Source organism: Molossus molossus, unplaced genomic scaffold (genome assembly GCF_014108415.1).
Source record: "Molossus molossus isolate mMolMol1 unplaced genomic scaffold, mMolMol1.p scaffold_m16_p_3, whole genome shotgun sequence".
Taxonomy (NCBI): domain Eukaryota; kingdom Metazoa; phylum Chordata; class Mammalia; order Chiroptera; family Molossidae; genus Molossus; species Molossus molossus.
The window spans coordinates 119020969-119048744 of NW_023425366.1; the positions used below are offsets into that span (position 1 = coordinate 119020969).

General features: G+C 47.9%; 1 protein-coding gene and 1 pseudogene across 3 annotated transcripts; one reads left to right on the forward strand and one right to left on the reverse strand.

Moving 5' to 3' along the window:
* Nucleotides 1–398: 398 nt before the first annotated feature.
* On the reverse strand, nt 399–27166 carry FLYWCH1 (FLYWCH-type zinc finger 1). Of its 3 annotated transcripts, XM_036279446.1 has the most exons (12): nt 26945–27166; nt 26186–26305; nt 23901–24018; nt 14500–14601; nt 13311–13743; nt 12596–13057; nt 11175–11606; nt 10779–11042; nt 6746–7009; nt 5322–5594; nt 4360–4432; nt 399–2248 (listed from the first exon to the last, which is right to left on the reverse strand). In XM_036279446.1, the coding sequence occupies exons 5-12, from the start codon at nt 13642–13644 to the stop codon at nt 2209–2211; spliced, it is 2142 nt and encodes a 713-aa protein (XP_036135339.1). In that variant the 5' UTR covers nt 13645–13743; nt 14500–14601; nt 23901–24018; nt 26186–26305; nt 26945–27166; the 3' UTR covers nt 399–2208. The 3 variants fall into 3 exon arrangements, with proteins under 3 accessions (XP_036135339.1, XP_036135340.1, XP_036135341.1); XM_036279447.1 differs by lacking the exon at nt 26186–26305; XM_036279448.1 differs by lacking the exons at nt 23901–24018; nt 26186–26305; nt 26945–27166 and having other exon boundaries at nt 14500–15050.
* Nucleotides 16725–17169, forward strand: LOC118641852 (annotated as a pseudogene).
* Nucleotides 27167–27776: the final 610 nt, after the last annotated feature.

Below are 27776 nucleotides of genomic sequence, written 5' to 3' on the forward strand. Positions count from 1 at the left end.
CAGGGACTGGGGGCTGAGGCTCCTAGAGCTGGCCACTGCTCCCCATTTAAAAATTTTGAGCTCCTGCCAAGCTGGTGTGATTCATTGGACTGAGTGTCCTCCCATGGACGGAGAGGTCCCAGTTGAATTCCCAGTCAGGGCACATGCCTGGGTTGCAAGCTCCATCCCCAGTAGGGAGCATGCAGGAGGCATTGCTGATATTTCTCTCATATTGATGTTTCTATCTCTCTCTCCCTTCTGCTCGCTCTAAAAAATCAATTTAAAAAAAACATAAAATTTGAGTTCCTTGCTGATACTTTTGCTAAACCTTGTGAAGTTTTTATTTTAAATTTTATAATTGAGACATTGTCATGCAAAAGGGCACAGAGGCACCACCCACACCACGTTACAGACACAATAAGGTTTATTGGGAAAAACTAGCAGCAGAATGAGAGAAGGGAAGGAAAGCACAACCTCTCTGAGATGTCACTGTCCACAGAGGGGACCCCAGCTTCCAAGAGAGGGATCCGCCCTGAGCACTTTACTCTCTGTCAGTGATGGGGCAAGGGACATCTCTGTGGCTCTGGAACCGTTCAGGAAGTGGACTTAGAAGACACTTCTGGAGTTCAGTGGTTGAGTGGCCATGAGGTCACCCAAGGCAATGGCAATGTCCAAATTTATGTCTATCTGGCATCCTCAGTCCAAGCAGCATGGACTATCCATCTGTCCTCTAAGGTCAAAGCAGGAGAGAAGAGGAAGAGTGTACTGGCCCAATAAACATGAACGTCCAGGAGAAAACAGAAGCCTGCATCCTCTTTTGATTCTTCTCACACTGCACCCCAACTTCTGGGTGCCTAGAGCCCAGCGGAGGTGACAGCCGTGGGGCTTCGGACTAGGGAAGTTGTGGGCCTGCAGGCCCCACTGGGGAGGCTGCAGAATGGGCAGACAGTGCAGGCTCTACAGGTGGCAAGGGTTGTGGCTCAGTGCTTCTTACCAGGCACCTCGGGCCTGTGTGAGGTTCTAGCCAAACTGTTTTCCGACCATATGCCACTGAGACGTGGAGTGTGTGGCTTCATGATGGCCAGCTGTTGCTGCAAAGGGGATGTGGACACGTACACCAGCTCGCTCTACATGGTGAAATATAAAATAAGGTTTATTGAGGGAAATGAATAAGCAGAGGGACAGTGGGGGGACCCAAGATGTCACTGTCCCATAGCTGGATGGCAGGCTCCAAGGCCAGCTTGCTAGGAGAGAAAGAGCCTGCCATTTGTGCTCCCTCTGCAATTTTAGGATGAGGGTAAGGAGCCTCGCTGTCGAAGATGAGTCCTTGTTAGCAAGCAGCAGCCTCTGGAGTTCCAGGGCACATCAGCCTGCTTCTCCTGGACCTACTAAGCCAGCTCTCTGCTTGTTACCAGACTGGAGGAAGAGATGCACCTCTGCCGCCATCCAGGTCTGCCTCTCCTGCATCAGCTAAATGTGGTGACCCAGGACCCTGCTGGCCTCAGCCAGATAGAGTCTGCCCAATGCTGGCTTCCTGTGGACATTCAGGCTTGCTCCCACTGCCAGGAACCACACCTACCATGGTGATCATGGCCACTGGACTTAAGTTAGAAAAGAGTGAGGGAAAGAAAGTCTGACAGTGTGTAATGGGGCCTCTGGTTTAGCTTGCTCTGTTACCGTGAGGAATGGCTGTGCCCTAGCAGCAGACAGCCGAGGGGCACAAAGGCTCACATGGCACCTGTCCAGAAAACACCTGAGTGGCTGGAGCTAGGCAGGGCAGCTCAGCTCAGCTCCAAAAATCGGGAAGTTCCCCAAACGTGCCCTGGCCCAAGCAGGGCCACACCCAACTGGAAAGTCCTTGGCAAAGCGTCGTGCTCTGAAAACAGATAGGTGTTTGTGGCTTGGGGCGTCAGAACAGGGAAGAGTGACATTGTCAAAAGATGCTTCTTCAGATCTTTTGCAGGTCAGGCTTTCCCCACATCACGCACACCTGCAAGCTGCCCGCTCCCGGCACTCTTCCTTGCCTGCATGAAGACACCCAGAGTATTCCTCCTGGGAGGCCTCTTGAGAAAATGTGAAGGCTGCTGATGCTTTGAAAGAGTGAAGAAGAGCTTTTATCCAGCAGCAGTTAACTTGGTGGGAAATGCTGGGGTCCCTTGTAGACATGGAGCATTCTTGATGCTGGTGACACATGAAGTTCTTCTATTAGAGTCGGCAAGGAGATTGGCCTCACTGAGTCTCACCGTCAGGTTTTATACCTTTGACTTTTCTGATTACAAAGAAACACATATTCATTATAAAAATCCAAACATGGCAGAAACAGATAACATAAAAAGTTAAGGATTTCTGTAATACTTTTCCCTAGAGAAAACCATCACCCTCACTCAAGGATATTTTTTCCATTGATTTTTTTGAGAGAGAGAAACATCAATGTGAAAAAGACACATCGAGTGGTTGCCACTCGTATGACCAAGCAGGGCCAGGGACAAACTGCAACCGAGGTACGTGCCCTTAGCGGGAACCGAAAATGGGTATCTCTGGACTGCAGGCCGATGCTCTAACCGCTGAGCCAAAGTGGCAGGGCTTTTCCATTGATTTTTAAAGAGAGTGGAAGGGAGGGGGACAGGGGTAGAGAAGAGACACATTGATTGGTTGCCTCCTGCACATGCCTCAACCAAGGCCAGGGATAGAACTTGCAACCCAGGTATGTGCTCTTGACCAGGAATCAAACCTTCAACCCTTTAGTGCACAGGCCAACACTCTAACCATTGAGCCACACCAGCTAGGGCAACTAGATCATTTTTATATGCACACATATACATACATCATATCTATTCCTTTAAAACATGAGATTGCACCCTGGCTGGTTTGGCTCAGCGGTTAGAACATGGGCCTGCAGTCCCTAGAGACCCAGGTTTGGTTCCCGCTAAGGGCATGTACCTTGGTTGCAGTTTGTTCCCGGCCCTGGTTGGTTGTGCTGGTGGCAGCCATTCGATGTGTCCCTTTCACATCGATGTTTCTCTTTCTCTCTCTTCCTCCCACTCTACCTGAACAAAAAATGGAAAAATGTCCTTGGGTGATATATATATATGTTTTTATTGATTTTTAGAGGAAGGGAGAGAGAAAAACATCGATGTGATAGAGAAACATTGACTGGCTGCCTCCTGCACACCCCCTACTGGGGATGGAGCCTGCAACCTGGGCACATGCCCTGACCGGGAATCCAATTGGAACCTCTCAGTCCATGGGACAGTGCTCAATCCCCTGAGCCACACTTGCAGGGCTTAATTTCTATTCTTATCTTTATCATTTCCTTCCTTCTACTTTTAGTTTATTTTGTTCTTTTTCTATTCTTAACATGAAAGTTTAAGTTATAGATTTGAGATCTTTCTTTTCTTTTCTTTCTTTTTTTTTGTTAATTCTTACCTGAGGATATTTTTCCATTGATTTTTTTTTTTTTTTAGAGAGAGGGAGGGAGAAACATCAATATGAGAGAGACACAGCAATTGGTTGCCTCCCACATGACCCCAACAGGGGCCAGGGATCGAACCTGCAACTGAGGTATATGCCCTTGATCAGAATCAAACCCGAGACCCTTCATTTCGTGTGTGGACACTCTAACCACTGAGTCATGAGATTTTTAAAAAAAAATATAACCTTCTACAGCTATAAATTTCCCTCTAAACACTACTTGGCTGTATCCCATAAGTTTTGGTATGTTGTGTTTCCATGTTGTTCATTTCAAAATATTTTCTAATTTTCCTTGTGATTTTTTTTTTTTTTTTTTTGAGCCATTGGTTATTTAGGAGTGTGTAGTTTAATTTTCACATATTTGTGAGTTTCCCAAATTTTTTTCTGTTACTGATTTCTGGTTTCATTCCACTGTGGTCAGATAACACACTTTTATTTCAATTATTTTAAATGTATGGAGTCTTGTTTTATAGTTCAGATATGGTCTATCCTGGAGAACGTTCTATGTGTGCTTGAGAAGAATATGGACTCTGCTATTGTTGGTGGTTTTCTTCTTGCTCTGCCTTCTCACTCATTTTGGGGGAAGACAGCTGTCATGTTTGAGGACACTCAAGCAGCCCTAAGGAGAGGTCCACATGGTGAGACACTGAGTCCTCCAGCCCACAGTCATTTAAGTGAATGGGCCATTTTGGAACTTCTTCCTCCAGCCCCACTCAAGCCTCCAGAGGACTGCAGCCCCAGCTGACATATTTTCTTCAACCTTATGAGAGACCCTGATCCAAAACCACCCAGTCCAACCACTCCTGAAATCTTGACCCACAGAAACTGGGAGATAGTAAATATTGGTCATTGTAAGCCACTAAGTTGGGGGTAATTTGTGACACAGCATTAAATAACTAATACAATTACCCATTAATCTGCTGGCTTTCAGGAGAACAAGTCTTGAAGCACAGTTGAACTGTAGGCAGAAGCTTTATCTTTTCTGAGGAAAACAAAAATTGAAAACCTGGATTAATAATTCTTTTCTTGTTGAAGCTGCTAGAGCCAGTGACCACACCTTGTAATGATGACCTCAAGGCCTTGAGGATAATGAAAACCAGGTAGAATGATGCTGATTTGGGGAGTCATTGGGCAGCCCCAAACTACCTGTGCCTGGTAAAATAATCTATTTGAGATCCTCAGAGTCAGCCCTTGTCATAAAAAAGATTGGGAATCAACCAGATATCCAAGACGATCCGCCCTTTACCACGCCAAAGGCACTCTACAACGTCCAATTCCTGCTTAATCCAAACAGTGGCTTTCTCTTGGAAATCTCTTTTGTTTTAGGGAGAAATCAAGTTTCTTTTGATTGTTTTAAACAACTTGGATTCATTTCTGTGTTTTATAAGATATGACCCTTAATATTTACATGAATTAATATGAGATATGCAATGCTTTCTAAAGACTAGTTTTATATTCTGTTTATGTGAAGAGAACTCATTTCAGTTCAACACAGATCATTTTTTGTAAAGCTTTACATGTGTGTGTACATGTGCATGTGCTCACACATTAATATGTTCTTCTGGGTGGTCTATATTTTTTCATCATATTTTCAAAAGAGACTATAATCAGTAAAAAGTTAAGACTTCTTAGAATAAAAGAAAGAGAAAAGTGTAATTTGTGAGGATGGGACACATTTAGGTGTATTTTCAGGATAAGGAGAAGCAGCCTGTAGAGAGGACAGATAGTAGACTCTGGAAAGGCAGAAGGGCCAGGGCACAAAACTTCCCAGACAGTGCCTATCCCCTGAGGTGTCTGAACTTTAGGCTGGCAGAGACCAAGATCCCACAGATCTTTTTAACCCCTCCTCCGCCCCGCATCCCTGTCTGTACCTGGATCCTCCTGCTGGGCTGCATTAGGAAGCCGGTCACGCTGCCTCAGCGCCTCCAGGCCCACCAGATCAGGCATGTGACAGTGGCCTCGCATCACAGTCACCTGCTGGCCCTGGGTAATGGCCCGGCTGCGGCAGCCCAGCCGCGCCTGGTCCCGGCACATCCAGTACACCTTCTCACCGGCAGCCTTCTCCTTCCTGTAGAGGAAGGACTCATACACCAGGAACCTCCCCCCGAGGGAAGTCCTCAGGAACTCCAGAGGCTGGAGGGCTCCTAGAAGGATCATAATGCTGTGAGTGGGGTGCCTGGGCCAGGCCTTAGAAGCCGGGAAGGAGCCTAGGTGCCAGTGATGGAGGCTCTTTCCTTATTCCCACCAGCTTGCTCCAACCAGGAAACTATCATCACCCTGCAGGACTCGCTCTGGTCCCTGCCCTCTACCCCTGACTGTGCCTCAGGGCCCTGGAGACTGAAGCTCAGATCACCAGCCCATACAGAGCCCAGAGCCCTGACACCTTCAAGTGGCTGTCTCTAAGGGCTCTGGTGCTGCCTGGGGAGGTTGGCTCTGTAGCCATCCAAACTCAAGTTTCCTACAGGCCTCTCTGGACTTGGATTGGGCTCCACACTTGCTGGCAAGCACCCCAGGGCGGGGGTTGAACTGGAACATTCTGGGAAGCCCATAGCTGGTCTGAACTAAGTGCACCAAAGGCTTCCCAGCTCCCTGTCCACCCTACCTTTGGCCAGCTGGCAACCAATCAACTCTCTCTCATGGGAGTTGTGGTTTTTTTTTTTAATTTTTAAAAAATTAATTTATTTATTTTTGTTAGAGATTTTTTTTTTAAACATTGATGTGAGAGAGACACATTGACTGGTTGCCTCCCACACAACGCCGACCAGGGCCAGGGACCAACACAACAGAGGTATGTGCCCTTGACCAGAATTGAACCTGCAACTCATTGGTTCATGGGCCAATGCTCTAACTGTTGAGCCAAACTGGCCAGGGCTTTCTCATGAGACCGTTAAGAACCTTAACTGAAAGGTCATGCGAGATTGGGGTGGCCAAAGGGAACTGGGGTGGGAGGGTGGCAGGGGGAAGGGAAATAGGAGACAGAGGAAAATAGACAAAAGAGAGGCCCAGCGAGTGGAGATAAAGGGTCCCCAAGGCCCAGACACATTGCCCCATAAATGGTGCCAAGCACAGATAATGCCACCCTGGCCCCGCCCCCTTTTCTCCAGTGGTCTGAGTGGGGAACCCAGATGTAGCCTCTCCTCCAGCCCAAGCAGACAGACTGATGTGCATGGCTGGACCCCACTGGACATGGGCCATGGATGGAAGGTCCTAGCAGGTAGCCTCCAGCCTGTGTTTGGGGTTGGCCCTAGGGGCTGCCAGGCCAACAGGGAGACCAGGGCCCAGTGCCTGCCCACACCTGAACCTTCCCTCTGGGCTGGGCTGGGGAACTGCTCGCGCTGCCTCAGGGCCTCCAGGCCCCCCAGGTCCGGCGGGTGGCAATGTCTGCGCATTACCATCACCCGCTGGCCCTGGGTGATGGCCCTGCTGCGGCAGCCCATGCGGGCCTGGTCTCGGCATGTCCAGTACACCTTCTCGCCAGCAGCCTTCTCCCGCCTGTACAGGAAGGACTCATGCACCAGGAAGCTGCCCCCCAGAGGGGTCCTCAGGAACTCAGGGCCTCCTGGGGAGAAATGGGAAGAAGCATCAGGAGTGGGAAAGCCTGGAACCCAAGCCTTGGAACAGAGCAGTGAGGTGGTTGGGGGCCCTGGAGTGACCTCCACAAGCCCCACTCCATGCTGTGCCCACCTCCTCACAGCTAGAGGACCCTGAAGCCCAGGACAGACACCCATCCCACCAGCTTCAAATCCAACCTAGCCTCAGTTCCTAGGAGCTCCATTCCAGAGCCTGGTGAGAAGGGAAGGTGAGAGACTGGTGAGGTGGAGGCCCCTGAAGACAGAAGGCTGCCCCCCCTTCTCATGGTGCCTACAGAAAAGGGGAGTCTTTGCTGTATCCACTATCTTATCCCAGGTGCCTGCAATGGGGCGCACACCAGTCATGTGATCCCTGCTGAGCTGGAAGAAAAAGTGGACAGCCCCTCTGGGGAACAAGTAATCAGCAATAAAGTGAGCAGGTGTGAGTGCCTTCTGTGCACGCACAGTCAGCTCCCCCGGGAGCCAGGCTGGGTGCATCTGACCTGAGGGCAGCAGGAGGAGGCGAGCAATAGTGTGGGCCATGTCTTGGCCATGTTGAGAGGGAGGTGGCTGAACCCTTCTGCCCAAAGGAATCTCTTCCCTTTGTCCAGGCACAGGGACTACCCAGAGGAGCTGGAGACAGACTGAGAAGTCTGTCTCCCCACAGCAGAGAACAGTGGAAGCCATGGGGGGTGAGAACGCCCTGGAGAGGGTAGAGGTATCTGGATGTAGAATGGAGCTAGGTGACCTCAGGGCATGTTTCTGTTCCTCTGGCACTGATGAAAATGTTCCCTGAGGAATGAAGGCACCGAGCACCAGGCCAGAAATTTGGAGAGGGGAATAGAGAGCTGCAGAGCAGAGATGCTGACATAATGGTAGAGGCTCGAGGTGGGGCTGTGTGGTCACAGACTTGGCAAGTCAGCCTGCAGGGGAAACCACCGATAACAGTGGAGTCCAGTGGCCAAGTCTGAAAAGCCTGAGATACCTCCGAAGGTGGGGTCCAGGACAGCACTACACAGGGGGCCTGGCCGTGGGTTGTTTATCTGAAGAGCAATGATATAAGGGTGTCTGTATCTGGGGGAGGAAGAATCTTCAGGGTGGAGAAAAGGACGTGGAAGTCTGCATCTGGAATGTGACCCTTCTCGCTCATGTTCCATGCCCAAGTCCCAGAATGTCAGCAGCCTGTCTTAGACCATGTGGGAAGTTCCTCCTTGTGGGTACTGACCCATCACTTGCATAGAATCAGTCCTCAGAAAGCTTCGGGTCATTCAAGAACAGAGACCATACAACCAAGGAAGGATTAACAACCCGGAGCTTCACAAATAGCCACACTCTCCATCAAGACACCTTCAGACACGCATGGTTTCAACAGTGTAGCCTCCAGGGACTCTTGCTAGGGTAGTGACTAGAGAAGGGATTTCAAAAGACAAGCGAGTAAACCGAGCAAGAGAAAGAGAGACTTAGAGATGAGGGTCCAGCTAGGGGACCCCAGGGAGATGGGGAGGCAGGGCACAGTCAGATTGGAGCAAAAAACCTGGAGCTGTCTGCTGCTGGGTGAGGACGAGGAGAGATGGGCACAGAATACTAGGCTGACTAATCAATTGGCTGTGTGAGGAGGAAACAATCATAATGTATTCCTAGCCCAGTGTGAACAGATTTATATAATAAAGCAAAAACAAAAACTGCAGTAACTGCATTGAAAGGGGGCACTGGGTGACAGCTGAATCCTTACTTTCTCTCTCTCTTTTAAAAAATTTTTTTTTCTTTATTTTTATAGGGAGGGGAAGGAAGAGGGAGAGAGACGTAGAAACACTGATGAGAGAAAATATCGATTGGCTGCCTCCTGCATGCCCCCCACTGGGGGGGTCTGGCCCACAACCTGGGCATGTGCCCTGACCGGAAATCAAAGCAGAGACTTCTTGGTGCATGAGTCGATGCTCAACCACTGAGCCACACTGGCTGGGCGCTCTCTCTCTCTCTCTCTCTCTCTCTCTCTCTCTCTTACCAATACTTTCTCTCATTGGAAGGCAACAAGAGATTGAAGAGACGGATGGTAGCGGTCGAAGCACATTTCAAGAAATAAGGTAGACCTGACTGGTGTGGCTCAGTTGATTGGGTGTCATCCAATTCAAGAAAGGTTTTGAGCCCTGGCCGGTTTTTCTCAGCAGTTAGAGCATTGGCCTGCGGTCCTGAGAGACCCGGGTTCGGTTCCCACTAGGGGCACGTACCTCGGTTGCAGGCCGTGCGGGTGGCAGTCACTTGATGTGTCCCTTTCACATCAATGTTTCTCTCTCTCTTCCTCTCTTTCCCTTCCACTCTATCTGAACAAAAAAATGAAAATATGTCCTTGGGTGAGGATAAAAATAATAAAATAAAGGTTTCAAGTTTGATTCCTGGTCAGGGCAAATGCCTGGGTTTCAAGCTCGATCCCCACTAGGGGGTGTGCAGGAGGCAGCCTATCATGTTTCCCTCTCACATGGATGTTTCTCTCTCTCTCCCTTCCTCTCTTTCTAAAAAAAAGAAAAAAAAAAAAAAAGTCAATTAAGAAATATGGTAGCCCTGGCCTGTGTGGCTCAGCTGGTTGGCGCGCTGCCCAGTACACCAAGGAGCAGTGGCGGCAGTGGGTTCAATTCCAGGTCAGAACACACACCCAGGTTGCAGGTTTGATTTCTGGTCGGGGCATGTGTGGGAGGCAGCTGATTGATGTTTCTCTCTCTAAAAATTAATAAAAAAGAAAAGAAAAGAAAAGAAAAGAAAAGAAAAGAAAAGAAAAGAAAAGAAAAGAAAAGAAAAGAAAAGAAACAAGGCAAGGAGCTCAGAATGATTATTGGGGGTGGGACTTGGTGGTGAGGATGGGACGGGACTGCTGTGTGCCTTGTAGCTTCGTCTCCAGGTACATAGAAGTTACATGGAAATGGAATAAAAAGAGAGTCAGAAAGAAATACAATCAGAAATCTCAAGTTTGAGAGAACATTAGGGCTATAAAAACTCTAAAGGTGACTCAGATGACTCAGAAAATTATACAACCGATAACCTCTGAAGGAGAGGCAGATGTTTCTCAGACATGAGCAAAGAGCTGAGTAAGTAGAGAAGGCTGGGCTGAAGTTGCTCCTCTTAGCAAGATGAGGACAGGGATATTTACGTCATTTATGTAACTGTGACTGCGAGAGTCCAAACAACAGGCCCTGTGGGGCTGACCAAGTGGGCAAGGATGAAAAGCGAGGGGCTGTGACCCTCATTAATGGCTCCCTTAGGGCAGACAATAGATACTTATGGAGAAGAGCTGGAGAGAGAAGTAGCTGATTAATTACATGATCCCTGATTCTGTTCTTTAATCTTGGTCTGTGGGACGTGCTTCTTACTAGGCACTATATTATCCATTCACTCTGTAAAAATGAGAAACTGGCCATGTGCAATTAGCTTTCTCTATAAATTCTTAAGGAAAAAAAAAGGGAGAAGGAAGAGAAAAGGGAGCGTGGGTTGATCACATGCTGTAGAGTTTTGGGGGCAGCTGAAGCTGGTCTAAGCAGGAGGGTGAGGACTACTACCTGAGTGAGTGGGACTACCCGAAGTCATCCTGAGTCTGCTTGGGGAATGTGGTGAGGTGGTGGTCAAGGAGTAGAGATAAGGAAAGGGAAAAGCGAGAGGAGAGTGCTCCTGGTAAGGAAAGAGGGTGCTTGCTCGGGAACATGGGGGTCAAGAAGGAAAGGCTGGCTGGGTCTCCTGCCTGTTCCTAGGCCTTCTCCCCATCTGTCTCACCTGAACTCCCCCTCTGGGCCACACCAGGGCAGTTCTCCCGCTGCCTCAGCGCCTCCAGGCCCACCAGGTCAGGTGGGTGGCAGTGGCCTCGCATCACAGTCACTCGCTGGCCCTGGGTAATGGCCCTGCTGCGGCAGCCCATGCGGGCCTGGTCCCGGCATGTCCAGTACACCTTCTCGCCAGCGGCCTTCTCCCGTCTGTAGAGGAAGGACTCATGCACCAGGAAGCTGCCCCCTAGAGGTGTCTTCAAGAACTCAGGGCCTCCTTATAAGAAATGGGGTAGGTGGTCAGCAAAGGCTGTGCCAGGCCTGATGCCACCCCCTCTTGTCTCCCAGGTCCTCAGGAAATAAGACTCAAGGGGGCCCCAGCTCTGGCCACTGGGTATGGAGGACTCACCCAGGCCCTCTTCCTGGTCCCCAGTTGGAGATCCCTGCAGGGCCTGGGGCTTTGTGTGCTTTCTGGGATGGGGCCTGGTGAGAGTCAGGGTGCCAGGCCCCCTGCGGTACAGCAGGCTGTCCACACCTTGGAGCAGCTTATCCACTTGGCCCCCGGGGCCACCCCGCTTGGCCTGCAGTGTTTTTGTGGCCTTCTCCTGCTGCCGCCGGGCCTGCAGGCCCTCCATGTCGGGTGGGTGGCAGTGGCCACGCATCACGGTGACTCTCTGGCCCTGGGTGATGGCCCGGCTGCGGCAGCCATGATGTGCATGGTCCCGGCATGTCCAGTACACTTTGTCTCCCACAGCCTTCTCTCGCTTGTATAGGAACGACTTGTGCACAAGGAAGCTGCCCCCGTAACAGGTCCTCAGGAACTCCAAAGACGGGCGCTCTCCTGGAGGAGGAACCCGCAGTCACACTGGTCGAAGGGGAAGAGGCCGGGAAGCGCTGCTAGCGGAATGTGTGGTCAGGCAAACTCGGTCCAAATGCATCCCCCTGAACACCTCCTCCCCTCGAGACCCTAGGTGAGTTTCAGTTCCTCTCCTGGTGGTCAGAGAGGAGGCCACATCCAAGATCATACACTCAGAAGGGCCAAGCTGACTGACTCCACAGCCTCCTCAGTCACTCCAGATCATACTTTTTCTTAGGGTTTGTTTGACATTTTTATCTAATTTTTGAGTAATACTTGCACATGCCATACAATACAAATGGTATCAAAAGATACACAATGTAAAACCAGTCTCTCTCCTTCACCCTGCCCCAGGTACCAGGTACCCAGCACAGCAGATGCTTTTAAATCCTTGAGTCCTTGGATCCTTTCCAGGTCAGGAGGCACCCAACCTTCGGGACCAAGCCCTCCTCCTAGTTATGGGTAATAAAAACTGCACAGAAATTCCACCTACAAGTTACTCAGTGCCATCACACACTGAGCCAGTGCTGAGCACTTCCCACGTGTCAAATGCCTAATCTTAGGACAAAGCTCCCAAAACTGCAGAAATTCAGCAAATGTTCTGCGGCTACATGAGGTGGGGCTGAAACTTGAAACTGGGACACATAGCTCAAAATTCTCCCACCAGACGGACCTTCCCAAACTGCACATGTTGCCAGAATCACATGGAGCCCATTAAAACTCATATTTCTGGGCCCCACACTAGACCCTGCTGCATCAGAAAATTCCAGAAGGACCTGGGACCCCTTGGTTCAGGAGCTCTAGTTCTATCCCATGGGCTTAATGACTACTGGAACATGTTGATATTTTTAAAAGTTGTTTTGACTGAGCACATTTATAAAATGTGTAGAATCCCACATTTCTATTTGGGTATAAGAAAGGACCCATGGGTTCATGCCTGTCCCAGAGTGGAGCTGGGGTGGGGAGGCACTCACCAGTCAGCAGTGTTGGGCGTTTCTTTGGGGGCAAGCTCAGTACTGACAGGGCTCGCAGCCCCTCCTCCTCCTCCGGGGCTGGCTTGCTCAGCACCAGCCCAGGGGCAGGCTCTGGCTCCTCAGGGCACAGCCATGGGCCTACCCCCTTGAATGGCTCCTCCAACTGACCTCTGAGGACCTCAGGATCCCCCAAGCCTTCCGGGAGGGCTGGACTGGGCAGCTTCTGTCTCTGGCGCCGTGCCTCCAGGCCCTCCTCATCAGGGGAGTGACAATGGCCCCGCATCACCGTGGCCCGAGGTCCTCGGGTGATGGCCCGGCCCCGGCAGCCCAGCTCAGTGTGCTCCCGGCACTTCCAGTACACTCTGTCCCCCACAGCCTTCTCCTGCTTGTACAGGAAGGACTCAAGCACGAGGAGGCGGCCCCCGAACGGGGTCCTCAGGAACTCCAGGGGCTTGGGGGCTGCTAAGGGCAAGAAGGCTGGGTTAGCTGACATGGAGCAAACATGAGGCCAGGGACATGGATGGGAGGGATGGGTGGGGTGGGGTGGACAGGGATGAGGATCATCGTATCAGCCTGGGACAGGTTCACAATTAGAGACAAGGAGGCTTGGCTTGGAGCAAGGATGGGACTGCCAAAGCCACCCCACTGGAAAGGGGGTGACACAGGGGCCCAAGTCTGAGCATGCAGGGTCAGGGGCAGAAGGCCCAGAACTCACCTGTGTCTGGCTTGCTGCATTTCTGCTCAAGGGCCTGGGGGCTTGGCTGGACTGGCCCTCCCTGCTCCTCTGTTGGCAGGATCTGGAGGGTTCTAGCCAGGGTGTCAGGGCCAGACATCTCCAGGGACATGATGCAGTGCACTCCTTTGGGCAGGGAGCCCACGCCATTCCCGTTCTCAGTGGAGGCCGTTAGCAGGACCAGGTTGGAGAATTCCTTGGGCTTAGTGGGGGCTGCGGGGACGACATCTATGCCAGTCTCAGGGGACTCAGGGGACGGCTCCTGGCCAGACTTTACACTGTCACCCTCCTGCTCGCTGGGCTCAGGCAGGGGCATTCTGGGACCAACGGCCTGTCCCCCAGGCCACACTCAGGTCCCAGTAGATGGATTTCTCCTGCACCCTGGCAAGGAAACTGGCAGTCCAGGGGCTCTGTCCTAAGGGAGGAGGCAAACCCCCATCAGTGGAGAAGCCTGGGGCTCAGAATGGATCTGGGGTGCAGGTCGGGCATAAAGGGCACTAGGCTGGGCAAGGACCTGAATGGAACTAGAGAAACCCTGGTTGGTGCTTCTGCTTGGACAGTTCCTCTTGGCCGCAGTGAGTATGTCACTTCCCCCATCCAAACCTCACTTTCTCTGTGTGTAAAATGTGCCAAATACAAGGCTCTTGGTGGAGAATGGGGTGGGTGGGGGAAATCTGGGGCACTAAGATACTGGTAATTATGAGTTACTATGAATCGAGGCCCACAGGGTGAAGTGTTTCGTGGGTTTTTCCATTTATCCTTCCAGCCCCATGTTATGAAAGTTCACCATTCTTTCTGACCCAGTTTACACAGGAGGACACTGAGGCAAGCCAGGGTGACCAACACAGCCATGAAGTGGCAAGCTGGGAGTCTAGTTGAGGAAGATCTGGAGCCCACTCCCATGGCACCCGCTGTACCTTGTCCAGGATAACAGTCACTGGTGTTCTTGAGCGCCAAGCATCTGAGACAAGCACTGGGGACATGAGCTCAAGTCACTGACCCTCCAGAATTCCTAACACTCTTTCACCCTGACATTCTGCAGACCATAGAGCTCCTGGCCCTGGGAGGCATGACTCTCTAGACTCACAACTAGATCCTGCCCCCATCCCAGGCAGGAGTCCTGGAGCCACCCAGAACTCAGGAGGTGCCAGGGCCTCATGAAGGCAGTGACCTTGTGCTTGAGCTGGTGCTGGTGTTGCCTCAGCTGGGCAGGGACAGGGCTGTGAAGCTGTCCAGACAATCCGTGGTCACTGAGGGCTCCCTGGCTTCTGGCCTGGAGAAGCAGAAAGAATGGACTATGGGGACCAGGGTGTCCTGAGACCTGGGCCTAGGGGCATCAATGTGGGGTGGTCTTTCTGTCTTCTTGGGGGAATGGGTGGTGGGCAGATTGTGGGGCCTTTCCCATCTCTCAGTAATAGCCCAGAAATAAGACTGCTGCTTCTCCTCACATTTCACTTTCCCCATTGTGAGCTGTCATTCACATCCCAAGTTCTGCGGTTCCAAATCCTCCTGGCTCCCCATTCTTATTTGAGAAGTTCCCTGTCCTGATGCCCACATTTAGCTCCCTAAGGCCTGGTCAACCCAAACACAGGGCCCCAGGTTCCCCCACATCCCTGACAGCATCCCCAGAAGTCTCTGCGCTACATGCTCGCCCAGCCTCGGGCAGCAGCGAAGAAGCCCTGTCTGGAGGGGCAAGACCTAGGGAAATACATCCTCCAGGTACCAGGACATCTGGTAGGCATCCCCGCCCAACCTCCTGTGTCATCCCCCATAGCCAATCTCAGGTTGTCCTGTTTGGTCCTTCTCGGCCCTGCCCATCCCACCCCACAACGTGACGTGGCGGGGCAGGGACCTGGGGGACATAGCCAGTAGAAGCAAGACACCACCAGCACCTTTCCAGGCAGAGCCTCTCTGGGCAGGAAAATATTACCGTTGAGGCCCCGCCTACAGGTCGCCGGTTTCCCGTGTTTGATTGGCCCCAGCATACGTCCCTCCACCTGCAGTCCGCCCCTCTGGCTCGCAGGCTCCGGGGTCCCTGGACAAAAGAAAGTGGCGGGTCTCCTACGCCGCGTCCTTTCTGTGCCCTGCGAGCTGCTCGCATTCCTGCCTTCCCCACGGTCTCCACCGACAGGATGAAAAAACGCAGAGAAGCCGGCCCTCCCTTCCACAGAAGGCCTTTCAGACCACTCAGGCCACCCAAAGCGGTGCGGTCACTGTCCAGCCAGCATGCACACTCCTACAGGACTAGGCAGTTGGTCCCTGACCCGCAGCTGGACAGGAGTGGAGGCTTCAGGACCCCTCCCCCAAACACACACACCAACCGCCTCGGCCTCAGACGATCAGACACCGAAGCCCGGTCTCCTCCAGGTCAGCTGGTGTCGACATGACCAACTATGACCAATGCGGTCAGCATGGCAAAGACCCCACATTCCCGTGGAACTGTACGCGGAGTCATGGAACCCCAGGTCAGGATCCTCTTAAGTGAAATTGCTGTTTAAATTCAGGATCAATGAAAAATGTTCCAGTACAATAAAAGACCTTTAACTATGGCTGACCACCAGCTGTGGAAAGGCCTCAATGGACTAGAATTTAGATTCAATTGACAGTTCCCATTCTCAACCATTAAAGGGCCTTAAAGTGTAGATTAATGACCACAAATTCTCCCATAAAGTATGCAGGCCCCTTTGCACTGTGGTCTTGAATCTGGGCTGGCCTCCAGCTCAGACTGGTCACTTGCTGTGTGATTTGTTGAGTGTGGAAGAAACATGCTGTGGGGGTTTGGAAGTCCTTGCCCTCCTGGGGCATGGCCCTGAGACTGGGAAGGAAGCTGCATGAGAGGCCACATGCAGGGGTCAGAGGCACTGCCAGGCATGGAGGAAGACCATCTTGCACTGTTCAACCCAGCAGACCCTCCAGCTGGACGTAGCACATGAAGGTGCCTGAGAAAACCAGTAGAGGCACAGCCCAGCCACCCCATAAAACCCTGATCAATAATAAACTACTGTTATTTAAGCCAGTAGGATCAGGGATCATTTATTACACAGCAGTTCTTGGCAAGTGACTGAACCTCAGGGCTTTTTGATGAATGGAATATTATTAATGGTTTTGAAATATCTAAAGTCAAAGGGCTTTTGAACTCCAGGTGCTATGCTACACAAATGTTAAAGCCCTTAGACAATTGCATTTAAAGGGCTGGTATTCCAGTGAAAGGAACAACAATATTACGTATAAAGGAAAGCAAATGAGAATTACATATTTAAAAAGTCTGTAACATGAAATAAGCCCATCAAAAAAGGATTCCACTTATATGATGTAGCTGGAGTGATCAAATTCATAGGCAGAAAGTCAAATTGAGACTTTTCCCAACTCACTACCTGCACTGGAATCACTGCCAAGATGCAGATTTTTGTGAAAACCCTTACAGGGAAGACCATCACTCTGAAGGCTGAACCCTTGGGTACAACAGAAAATGTAAAGGCCAAGATCCAGGATAAGAAAGGAATTCCTCCTGGTCAGCAGAGACTGATCTTTACTGGTAAACAACTAGAAAATGGATGTACTTTGTCTGACTACAACATTCAAAAGGAGACCGCACTTCATCTTGTGTTGAGACTTCCTGGTGGTGCTAAGAAAAGGAAGAAGTCTTACACCACTCTCAAGAAGATTAAGAAAAGTGTAAGAGAAGGAAGGTTAAGCTGGATGTCCTGAAATACTACAAAGTGGATGAGAATGGCAAAATCAGTCGCCTTCATTGGGAGTTTTTATGGCCAGCCATTTTGACAGGCATTATTGTGGCAAATGTTATCTGACCTATTGCTTCAACAAACTGGAAGACAAGTAATCGTATATGGGTTAATTAAAGATATTAACTAAAAAAAAAAAGTCAAATGGTGGTTGACAGGGGCCAGGGGAAGGGGGGAGGGCGAGTTATTGTGTAATTGATGCTGGATGATGTTTGGGATGATGAAAAGATGGATGATGGTGATGGCTGCACAACACTGTGAATGGACTTAATGCCACTGGACTGTACACTTAAAAATAATTTCAGTTGCAATTTTTGTGTATATTATACCACACTTACAAAAAAGAAAAGTATGTAACAAACTATATGTAGTAATGCCCCATTTACCTAACATCTGATTAAAGGTATCCCTCCATGATTCAGAATTTTACAATTTTATCTGTTTCACAATTTATCCATTTGGGGTAGGTATCTTCCTAAGTTCTTATCACTCCCCACTTTCTGGATAAAGCAGGCATACATATTTTATCCTAATTTGGAAAATGAAGTGTCTCCATCCATCTCCCCTGGCATATTTCCTTCCCCCTGGGAGGCCCTTTCTCCACCATTCATGTCCTGCTCTATCTGATTGCCAAACTTCCGTGCCCCCACTAGTTCCTTGCATTTGGACCATCAAGGTTTTTAGGTCTCTTGAATCCTAAAACAAAACCTAATAAAAAGCCCTCCTTCCCTTAACGGTTTAATTTTGCAATAACAGCACACACCCCTTCCTTTTCACCCTAGTCATCTGGCAGCGGCCCCTTAACCCTGCAGTAGCCACTCTGCTCTTTGGCCACCTAGCAGGATCAGCACTGGCTTAGTTGGTCCATAAACTATGTTCTCCCTCTTAAACACTTGCTCATGCCTGTATGTGGTCTATCTGTACAATAGAATTTATTCAGCACTAAAGAAATAAAGCTCTGACACATATTATAATGTGGATGAACCTTGAAAACATGATGCTCAGTGAAAAAAGCCAGACACAAAATGTCACATATTGTGTAATTCATTCATATGAAACATCCAGAAAGGCAAATCCACAGAGACAGAAAGCAGATTAGTGGTTTCATAGAATTGGGGGTGGGGGATTAGGGCGTAATGCTAAGGGGTGTGGGGGTTCTTTTGGGGAAAATGAAAATGTAAAATTGATTATAGTGATGGTTGCATGACTCTGTGAATACACTAAAAACACTGAATTATACACTTTAGATGAGGGAATTGTATGGTATATAAGTCATATCTTGATAAAGCTGTTTAAAAAATCCTTATAGATATGAGTCAGGTCCCAGGGCCACTTGGATAAAAACCAGTTTTCTATACCATAAACAGGCTTCTCACTCCTGGGCTTGGTTTTCTCAGCAAAGAAGGGTAGCATGAATTATGTACTGAGATATTTTATAAGTTACTAATATATGAACAAAATACTAGTAAATCACCCATAATCCTGCCACTTGAATGTACAGCTATTAACATTCTTATTTTTGTACCTTTAACACTTTATTTTCTGTTGCGCACACATTGTGTTCAACATATTGCTTGCTATTTTATTCCATGTTATAGTGGGAAGCACCCACCTGCAGACCAGATAGAGTCCTAAAGCATTATGTAACCTAGGCTCATAACAGTTATAAAAACACAAATCTAAATCCTCAACAGCAATACTCTAGAAGACCACAGGATGGCAATGTTGCTCCCTAAAAATGAACACACCACATATTTTTGGTCAAAATTAAATGCATGGCACAATGTTTCCAAAACACAAATTTGGGAGTTTGAACGTGTCACAAAAATAATTCAAGAAGAATTCCAAAAATGTTTGCATTTACAAAACTTATTAGTTAGAAAGCAGAATCCAATTAACAAGTTCAGCATTACATCTAGCCCTAAATTCACTTTTCTTCTCTCTTCTTGACTCCAGTCATACACACACACACACACACACACACACACACACACACACACTGTTGATTTTAGATAGAGAGGAAGGGAGAGGAAGAGAGAGAGAGAGAGAACATGGATTGGCCTCCTCCTGCATGCCCCCCACTGGGGTTTGGCCCACAACCTGGGCATGTACCCTGACTGGGAATTGAACCAGTGACCTCTTGATACATGGGTCAACGCTCCACCACTGAGCCACACCAGCCGGGCTCGTCATATTTTTTATTTATTGATGCCCGGCTGGTGTGGCTTGAATAATTTTATTTTATTTACTCATGACTTAAAAAAAAAACCTTAAATAACTAGGAAGAAGTATCTCAAATATTGCCCTGGCCGGTTTGGCTCAGCGGTTAGAGCGTTGGCCTGCGGTCTGGAGAGACCCGGGTTCGGTTCCTGCTAAGGGCATGTACCTCGGTTACAGTTTGTCCCCGGCCCTGGTTGGGTCGTGTGGGTGGCAGCCACTCAATGTGTCCCTTTCACGTCAATGTTTCTCTCTTTCTCTCTCCCTCCCACTCTATCTGAACAAAATATATTTTAAAAATGTCCTCGGGTGAGGATTAAAAAAAAAAAAGAACTGGAGAATTTCCATGAAAAGGTAGTTTATAAAAAAAAAAAAAAAAGAAATATCTCAAATGTTAATAGTAAGAACAGTGGCTTATTTTCTCCTTACATTTCTTTGATTTTTTCAAAATTGTTTACAATGTACATAAACTCTTTTTACAGTGGGAAAATAAATGCTTTAAAAATAATCTGTATCTTCTTGCTTGGTAATTTAACTCCATAACTCACAGAAAAAGCAGGAACATTCCTATGTGACATGATGTCATACAAAAAAATAAAGAGTAATATAAACAAAAAACAGAGAAAGGAATAAAAATAAGGTATTGTTGCAGGGCTTGCTTAGCCTTAAAGATATTTCCCCCAAGATATTTATTAACTATATAGGGAAAGATAGTAATGTGACAGTGAAAAAGTCCTGCAGACACCCTCATAAGTGAGCAAGGTAAACTTCACCAGTAAAGACACACTAACTCAATGACCTCCTTGATAAAAGGCACTGAGATGGGCACATCATCTCTGTGATATTCCTGTCCCAAAAACGTAGTTCTGTTCTAGTCAGACAAGCTACGTGGAGAGAGTCTACAAAACAGCTGACCAGGACACTTCAAAACGGTCACGATCATTGAGGACAAGGAAAGGCTGAGGAGACACAACAACTAAGTGCAACATGGGATCCTGGGACAGAAAAAGGATGCTAGGTGAAAAGCTGGTGAAATCTGACTAAGGTCAATAGTTTAGGTTATTAGTATTATACTGCTGTTGATTTCCTGGATTTGATCACTGTACAATGTTAGGTAAGATATTGACATTCGGGGGAACTGGGTGATGGATACATGGGAATTCTTTGTACTATTTTTGCAATGTTTTAAGTCTAAAATTAACTAAAAACAAAAAGTTTTTGAAAACCCAAGTTTCAAACTTATAGACACAATGAAAGCTGACAGAGAAAATAAGTGCCTCAGAGACTTCCTGGGTGGAAAGGATGAAGAAAGAGGATTAAAGTGAAAAATGTCAGTTACTGAGGACACTGATGCACAGAGCTATAGCCGGACCCCTTCAGAGTAAGCTGTCAGCTGCACGGATGAGTCCCTACAGACCAACTATTTTGTGGCTTCCAGCTGAACTGACCAATGGAAGGAAACGTGGGAGACTGGAGGGTGTCCCCAGTTACCTGTCTGGTATAGCCCCACCAGTACTCTCTGCTCCAGCTTTGCAGGGTGCCCCACCTGCTGCCCTGGATCCCTGGCCTGGCTGTGGCAGCAGCATCTAGCCACTGCTAATCTCTGGGATGATAACCAATTTGTTTGGCTTCTCAGCTCTTCCACCACCAGGGAGAGCAATGAAATTCCCAGTTGAAATCTTATAGCAGTTTCTGTTTTCCCAGTTGGATTCTGACTGATATGAACTTCAGGAGTCTAAAGGACTGTGATTACAGTATTTAATATTTGCCAAATAGCAGCTATGTGCCTGGCACTAAGCTAAGGCCTTTGTATGCATTATTAATTATATTCCAAATAGCTTCATCAATTAAAGTCTACTGTTATTTGATATTACACAGGAGGAATGTAAGGCTTAATTTTAGGTTCCTGAGATCAACAGTCAGCCAGGTCAACAAAGAACGGACCAGAGTCAGCATTCAGACCTCCTGGGTCTGCCTTCAGGGCCTACCTAAACTCTTAAAATAAGTTAAAATAGTTCTGATCATAGGTACCAACAATGTAGCGGGTTAAGATTGATGGTTCTCAGTCTGGTGATTTGACCCCTAGGCAACATTTGGCTATGTCCAGAGACATCCTTGGTTCTCACAACCAGGGGATAGGGCATACTACCAGCATCTAGTGGGTAGGGGCCAAGAAGGTTACTTTTATTCATCCCATAGAGCTCAGGGCAGCCTCTCCACCCTACCCACCTCAAAAAAGGATCTGGTCTAAAATGCCAACAGAGCCAAGGTTGAGAAACCCTGCTTAAGACCAGTGTTTACAAAATAGGCCCTGGCCAGCTATCTCAGTTGATCTGATGCACCAGGGTTGTGGGTATGATCCCTAGTCAGGGTACATACAAGAAATAAACAGAAAGCCCTGGTCAGTGGCTCGATTGGTTGGGCACTGTCCCATGCACTGATAGATTGCTGGTTTGATTCCGCATCAGGGCACATGCTCCAGTTGCTGACTCAATGCCCGTTAAAGGGTGTGCAGGAGGCAGCTGATCAATGTTCTGCTTTCATATCAGTATATCTCTCTCTCTCCCTCTCCCTTCCTCTCTCTCTAAAAATCTTTTTTTTTTTTATGTATTTTTAAAAAAGGAACCAATGAATACATAAATGGGTGGAGTAATAAAGCAATGTTTCTCTCTCAAATCAATCCACAACAACAAAAGAAACAGAATAGAAAGAGAGCATCCATACAATGAAGCTAAATATAGTTTTCATAAAACTTTTATTTTCATTATTTGTATGTATAATTCTTGTCTCCATAAGAATTACCCAGGGTACTTGATAAAAATGAAGGTGCTGTCCTGGCCAGTGTGGCTCAGTTGGTGGGAGCCTCGTCCCATACACCAGAAGGTCGTGGGTTCGCTTCCCCGTCAGGGCACATACCCAGGTTGTGGGTTCAATCCTGGGTCGGGGCACATGTGGGAGGTGACTGATCAATGTTTCTATCTTGCATAGATGTTTTTCTCTCTCTCTCACCCTTCCTCTCTCTAAAAAAAGAGAAAAAAAATGCAGGTGCTTGGATTTCACATCCAAAATTCTGGAGAGGGATTCAAGAATCTGGATTTTTAACAAGAATCTGGGTTATTAACAAGCACTAGTGGACCATGGACTGTGCTCTGAGACACACTGGAATAGATGCTCTTGAGAAATAGATGGCCCACAGCTAAGTGATCAACTTAAGAAAGACATGAGGTTTTCTTTGTGCTGGGCACCACATAAAATGTTTTACATATATTATCTCATTTAAATCTGTCACACTGTACAGATTCCCTAATTAATGTGTTGAATAAAATCATTAACATTTATTTATTTTATATCATGAGTTTATCTTTTTAAAAATGATCCTTTAACAATTTAACAAGTTTCAGATACTTTGGGGTATTGTGGGCACCTCAAGAAGAGAGGAACTTGAGCAAATTTATTAGTACAGGTAAAATTTGGTGGCGAGAACTTCCTGGGCATGGCTTCTATACCTCAGGAAAGCAAGTATCAGACTTTTAAAAATTCAATCTGAGATTGCTTATGAAGACTTCCAACAAAGCAAATTCAAGAAAGCCTACATGGTAAATTAATATACTTGCTGCACTTAGGCAAATAATCAGGCCAAATATAATGAGCCTTATTTCATGATAAAAAACTATGCATTGTCTAGAATATCCTTCTAGTTTATACAAATCTAATCTTTCAGTACCTTTGAGCTATTTTTATAACTCTGCAAATTACAGAGAATAATGAGAACTAAGAGCTGATAGTCTATAGACAATAAATTCCATCTCTCCATGTAAATACTATAGACATGCAAATGATTCTTCCGACTGTGGGAGAAGCCAGTTTTGCCTCCATCTGCACATTCATTTCAATATTCCTGATCCATAGTCTTCTAGAATCTTCTCTGGGTTCTCTTGCAAACTGGTTGTAAGATCTTACTGGTTCCTTGATTCATGAATTGAGTAAAAGCTTTCACATGCGTTCACTTTATATCTGTATGAAATCGTGAGTTTTATTTCCTTTGTTTTGGTCTAAGGCTCTGCTTTTCAGATCGCCCTGGTAATTGGTCCTATCATCTTTGGGTTCCAGTCAGCAATTTAAAAAAATTACTATATCAATCGCTACTGTATGTAATAAAAGTGAGTTATCATATACAACTTTTATTTGTTATACACATGTATATTTATTCTAGGTGGATATACATTTTTTACTTTGAATGGCCATTGTTTTGAGGTAAATACTTAGGCCCTAATGTGTTTATTTTGTAACATTTAATTTTCACTCAATAAAGATTTCTTGAGTGTCTGGAATGTTTTTAAGTTAGGCAGATATAAATGGAAAGTTTAAGAGCTTCACTGTTTATGGTTGGTCCCTCTCATATCCTATTTCCCCTTCCCCCAAAACTGAGGTACAGAATAATTTGAGGGTAGTGTTCAGACTGCATGCTCTCATAATGCTGTTCTGCTGGCGGTTATAAAAGGCTCCGCGTAAACCCAATACCCAGGAGACACTCCTGGGTCCAAGCCCTAATCAGTAAGATCTTGAAAGGCAGAGCCTGGCTCAGCAGCTGATGGTGGATCAACAGAATTACCTTCATATAAGAGAGCGACAACCACCATCTTCAGATGCCAACACCCAGGTCCTTAGCGCGCTGGCTTGCTGGGTGAAGACCTGGGGCAAATCCCATCACTTCTCCGAGCTGGTTTCACCTATGAAACAGGACAAGTGGCATATGAGATGTTGAATGGGTAATTCTTCTATAAACTGTAAATCACCATACAAGAACAAGGAATTCTTTGTCCAGGGCCCAATAGGGGTCCTGAAGAGTAGAAGGGGAGAAGAGAAGGTCATGATGTTTGAAAAAGCTCCTGGATGAGTCCTGGACAGGTAGCTCAGTTAGTCATCCTGATAGGCCAAGGTTGCAGGTTCACAGTTTATGGTTGGTCCCTCTCTTATCCTCTCTCCCCATAGGCCAAGGTTTCGAGTTCAATCCCTGGTCAGGGTACATACAAGAATCAATCAATGCCCTGGCCGGTTTGGCTCAGCAGTTAAAGCTTCGGCCTGCAGTCCAGAGAGAACCAGGTTCGGTTCCCGCTAAGGGCGTGCACTTTGGTTGCAGTTTGTCCCCGGCCCTGGTTAGTCATGTGGGTGGCAGCCACTCGATGTGTCCCTTTCACATCGATGTTTCTCTCTCACTCTCTCTCTCCCTCCCACTATATCTGAACAAAAAATGGAAAAAAAAAAAAGTCCTCAGGTGAGGATAAAAAAAGAATCAACCAATGAATGCATAAATAAGTGGAAAAACGAACTGATGTTTCTCTCTCTCTCCTTTCCTCTCTCTCTAAAATCAATTTTTTAAAAAAAGCTCCTAGATGATTCCAATTGCTGTCCCTCCCCCCTCCCCCACTAAGGAGCTATGTCAGCTAGGGGTGCACATTGACTGGCTCAAGAACCCTCCTATGATTATATACATCACTCCCTGAGTTCATATACAGACAGTGTTCTCGGAAGAGCTTGAAGGTGAATGTGGTAAAGATTAAGAACTGCTATTCTAAGGCAGTGCTTCTCAAACTCAGCACCACAGTGATTTTGCACCAAATAATTCTTTGTTATGGGGGCTGTCCTGTTCAGTGAAGAATGTTTAGCAGCATCCACGGCCTTGGCCTGCTAGATTCCAGCAGCACCTCCCAAGTCCTGACAAATAACATTGTGGATATCCCCTGAGAACCACTGCTCCCAAACAACTAAGAGGTGCACTATAGAAAGAGAGATTAGCCCTGGCTGGTTTGGCTTAGTGGTTAGAGTGTCGGCCTGTGGATTAGAAAGGCGGAGGTTCGGTTCCTGCTAAGGGCACTCATGTTGGTTACAGTTTGTCCCTGGTCCCAGTTGGGGTGTCTCTCTCACTTGGATGTTTCTTTCTCTCTCTTTCTCCCTCTCTCCTTCCCACTCTATCTGAGGATAAAGGCAAAAATGTCCGTGGGTAAGGGTAAAAAAACACACAAAAAAATAAGAAAGAGAGATTACAGCCAACGGTACTCCTAAACTCCCATTAGAATCTGAGCTTTTTTTTTAAAGATAGAGTGGAAGGGAGGGAGGAAGAGAGAGAAACATCATTATGGGAGAGACACATAGATTGGTTGCCTTCTGAATGCACCCAGACCTGGGCTGGGGATCGAACCTGCAACCCAGGTATATGCCCTTGAATGGGAATCAAACCCGTGACCCTTAGGTCCACAGGCCAACTGGCCAAAGCAGTTATTTATTTATTTATTTATTTATTTATTTATTTATTTATTTATTCATTCAATCACCACCTGAGGACATCCATCGCATGCCTTCCACATGTGCCCCCATGGGATCGAGCTGGCAAAATCAAACCTGCAAACTTTTGGTGAATGGAAGGAAGCCCCCATCAACTGAGCCACACCTGGTGGGCAAATCTTAGCTGTTTTTAATCCTATCTTACTTTGTCTAATGTGTCCTCAAATCTCATTCTCTCTACACCTGATCCCGCCAGCTTCCATGCCTTCCACAGCACCTTGGGACTTCAATCCCCACCACCTCACTAATGGTCTTCCCCTCCAGCTCCCAGTCCTTCCACTTCTCCCTACGCAGTGCAGTACTGACAGGTTGATCTTCCTAAAGTTCATCTTGAATCACTTCTCTCTCCAATAAAAATCGTCTGTCTCTGTTATAAAAGCTCCACAATCTAGACCCGACCTCACACACTATCTCTTCCCCCAGTCTGACTAAGGGCTTTGGAAGAGGAACAAGAGAAACCTGATTGAATCAAACCAAAAATTTCAAATCAAGTCCTGCAAATGGTTTTGGCCCTGAAACACAGAAATGTCAAAATAATAATAATAAAAAAAATACCCTTCTGACGGTTACACGTGATTCTCTGATTATTGGAGCTCAGCATCCTCCAAAGGCAGGAGTAAAGGAAGCAAAAGGAGTAAGGCAAGCATTTCGAACTATGGTCACGAGGTTTAGGTCCTGAAATCAATTTCATGGGTTAGCAATCTTTTTTTTTTTGGAATGGAAAGAATAGAATAGAATAGAATAGAATAGAATAGAATAGAATAGAATAGAATAGAATAGAATAGAATAGAATAGAATAGAATGTAAAGTTAGGGTAATATCTCCCTTTAAAATGATCTTTCATTAATCTACATCTACAGACACAGGGTTTGCATCTAAACTATATTTCCCAGTGTAAGTTGAAAAAAAAGTTTGAAAGCCACAGCCGGCAATCTACATAATCAGAAGTGGAAGGAGGGATGTAACAACAGCAAAAGTGCAAGGTCACTGGTACCTCCGGAGCCGCAAAGATGGGTGCCAGAGTGGAGGCAGTATGCGGTGCGGTGGACACCGCCGGGGGACACGGGCGAATGTGGGACTCCCTGATTTGGGGCGTCAGGGCTCAGTCCCAGGGTGGGGTGGGGTGGGGGAAGGAGGGGCGAGGAGAAAGGAGGCGAATCCCGGGTGAAGGACGAGGAGGCGGCCTAAGCGCCACGACCCATAGCCTGGGGACACCCTTCCTCCCAGTAGCAGCAACCCTTGGGACTGCAGGGAGAACCGCGTCCACACCATGGGACTGGGGACCCTCCCCGGCTCGCTGGGGCCCGTCCTCACCGGGCACCGGCCGGGCGGCGACAGCAGCGGGGACCTTTTTCTCCGGCGACCGAGCCACCGCTGGTCCTTTGGCCTCAGCCGCTGCAACCACGGCGTCAACCTTGCGGCCCAGGCCCCTCAGGCCACCGCAACCCGAGCTCCGGGTCCCCGCCCCCACATGCCCCTTCGGGAGCGAGACCCGAGCCCGCGCGCGCCGTCCCAGGGGTTGTCGGGAGCGCGCGTCACCCGGTTGGGGAGCCGGCCTCCGAGAAGCCTAAGCGAGCTCCTGGTGAGCATGTGCAGCAGAGCCCATTTTGGGGGCCGAACTTCGCTTCTCCGGGTCTTCCTAGCGCGGCGAGGGGCTGACAGCCCAACCAATCGGGACGAGGAGGTGGGGCTGGGGCTGGCGCAAAAGGAGAGGGAAGCCCAGGATTGGGTGGCGGCGTCTTGGGCGGAGCCTCAGAAGAACGTGTGGCTTGGACAGGGTGTCCAAAACCGGTAACTCTCAGACTAGTGGGTTGGGGGCGGAATTGGGAACCCTCAACCTCTCTCAGTATTTGTCTCCGCACTTACAAAGGAGGAGCACAAGGAAATTTCTTATGCTCCGCACTGAAACCTTCAAATAAGCTGGGCCAATTTAAGATTCAAAATTATATATATATATATATATATATATATATATATATATATATATTATTCCTCACCTGAGGATATTTTTCTATTTACCATCAGATAGAGTGGGAGGGAGGGAGAGAGAGAAAGAGAGAGGCTCATTGATGTGATAGAGCCACCTGGACTGGTTGCCTCCTGCAGGACCCGACCAGGGCCAGGAGGAACCGCAACTGAGGTAGTG

What these genes read in the sequence shown, in the direction of transcription:
- FLYWCH1 (XM_036279447.1), bottom strand. Translation starts at nt 13,644, where the DNA reads ATGCCCCTGCCTGAGCCCAGCGAGCAGGAGGGTGACAGTGTAAAGTCT. An exon ending in ACGCCCAACACTGCTGACTG is followed by an intron (nt 11,607 to 12,595) that starts GTGAGTGCCTCC and finishes TTCCTCCTCCAG; the next exon opens with GAGAGCGCCCGTCTTTGGAG. An exon ending in GGACCAGGAAGAGGGCCTGG is followed by an intron (nt 11,043 to 11,174) that starts GTGAGTCCTCCA and finishes ATTTCTTATAAG; the next exon opens with GAGGCCCTGAGTTCTTGAAG.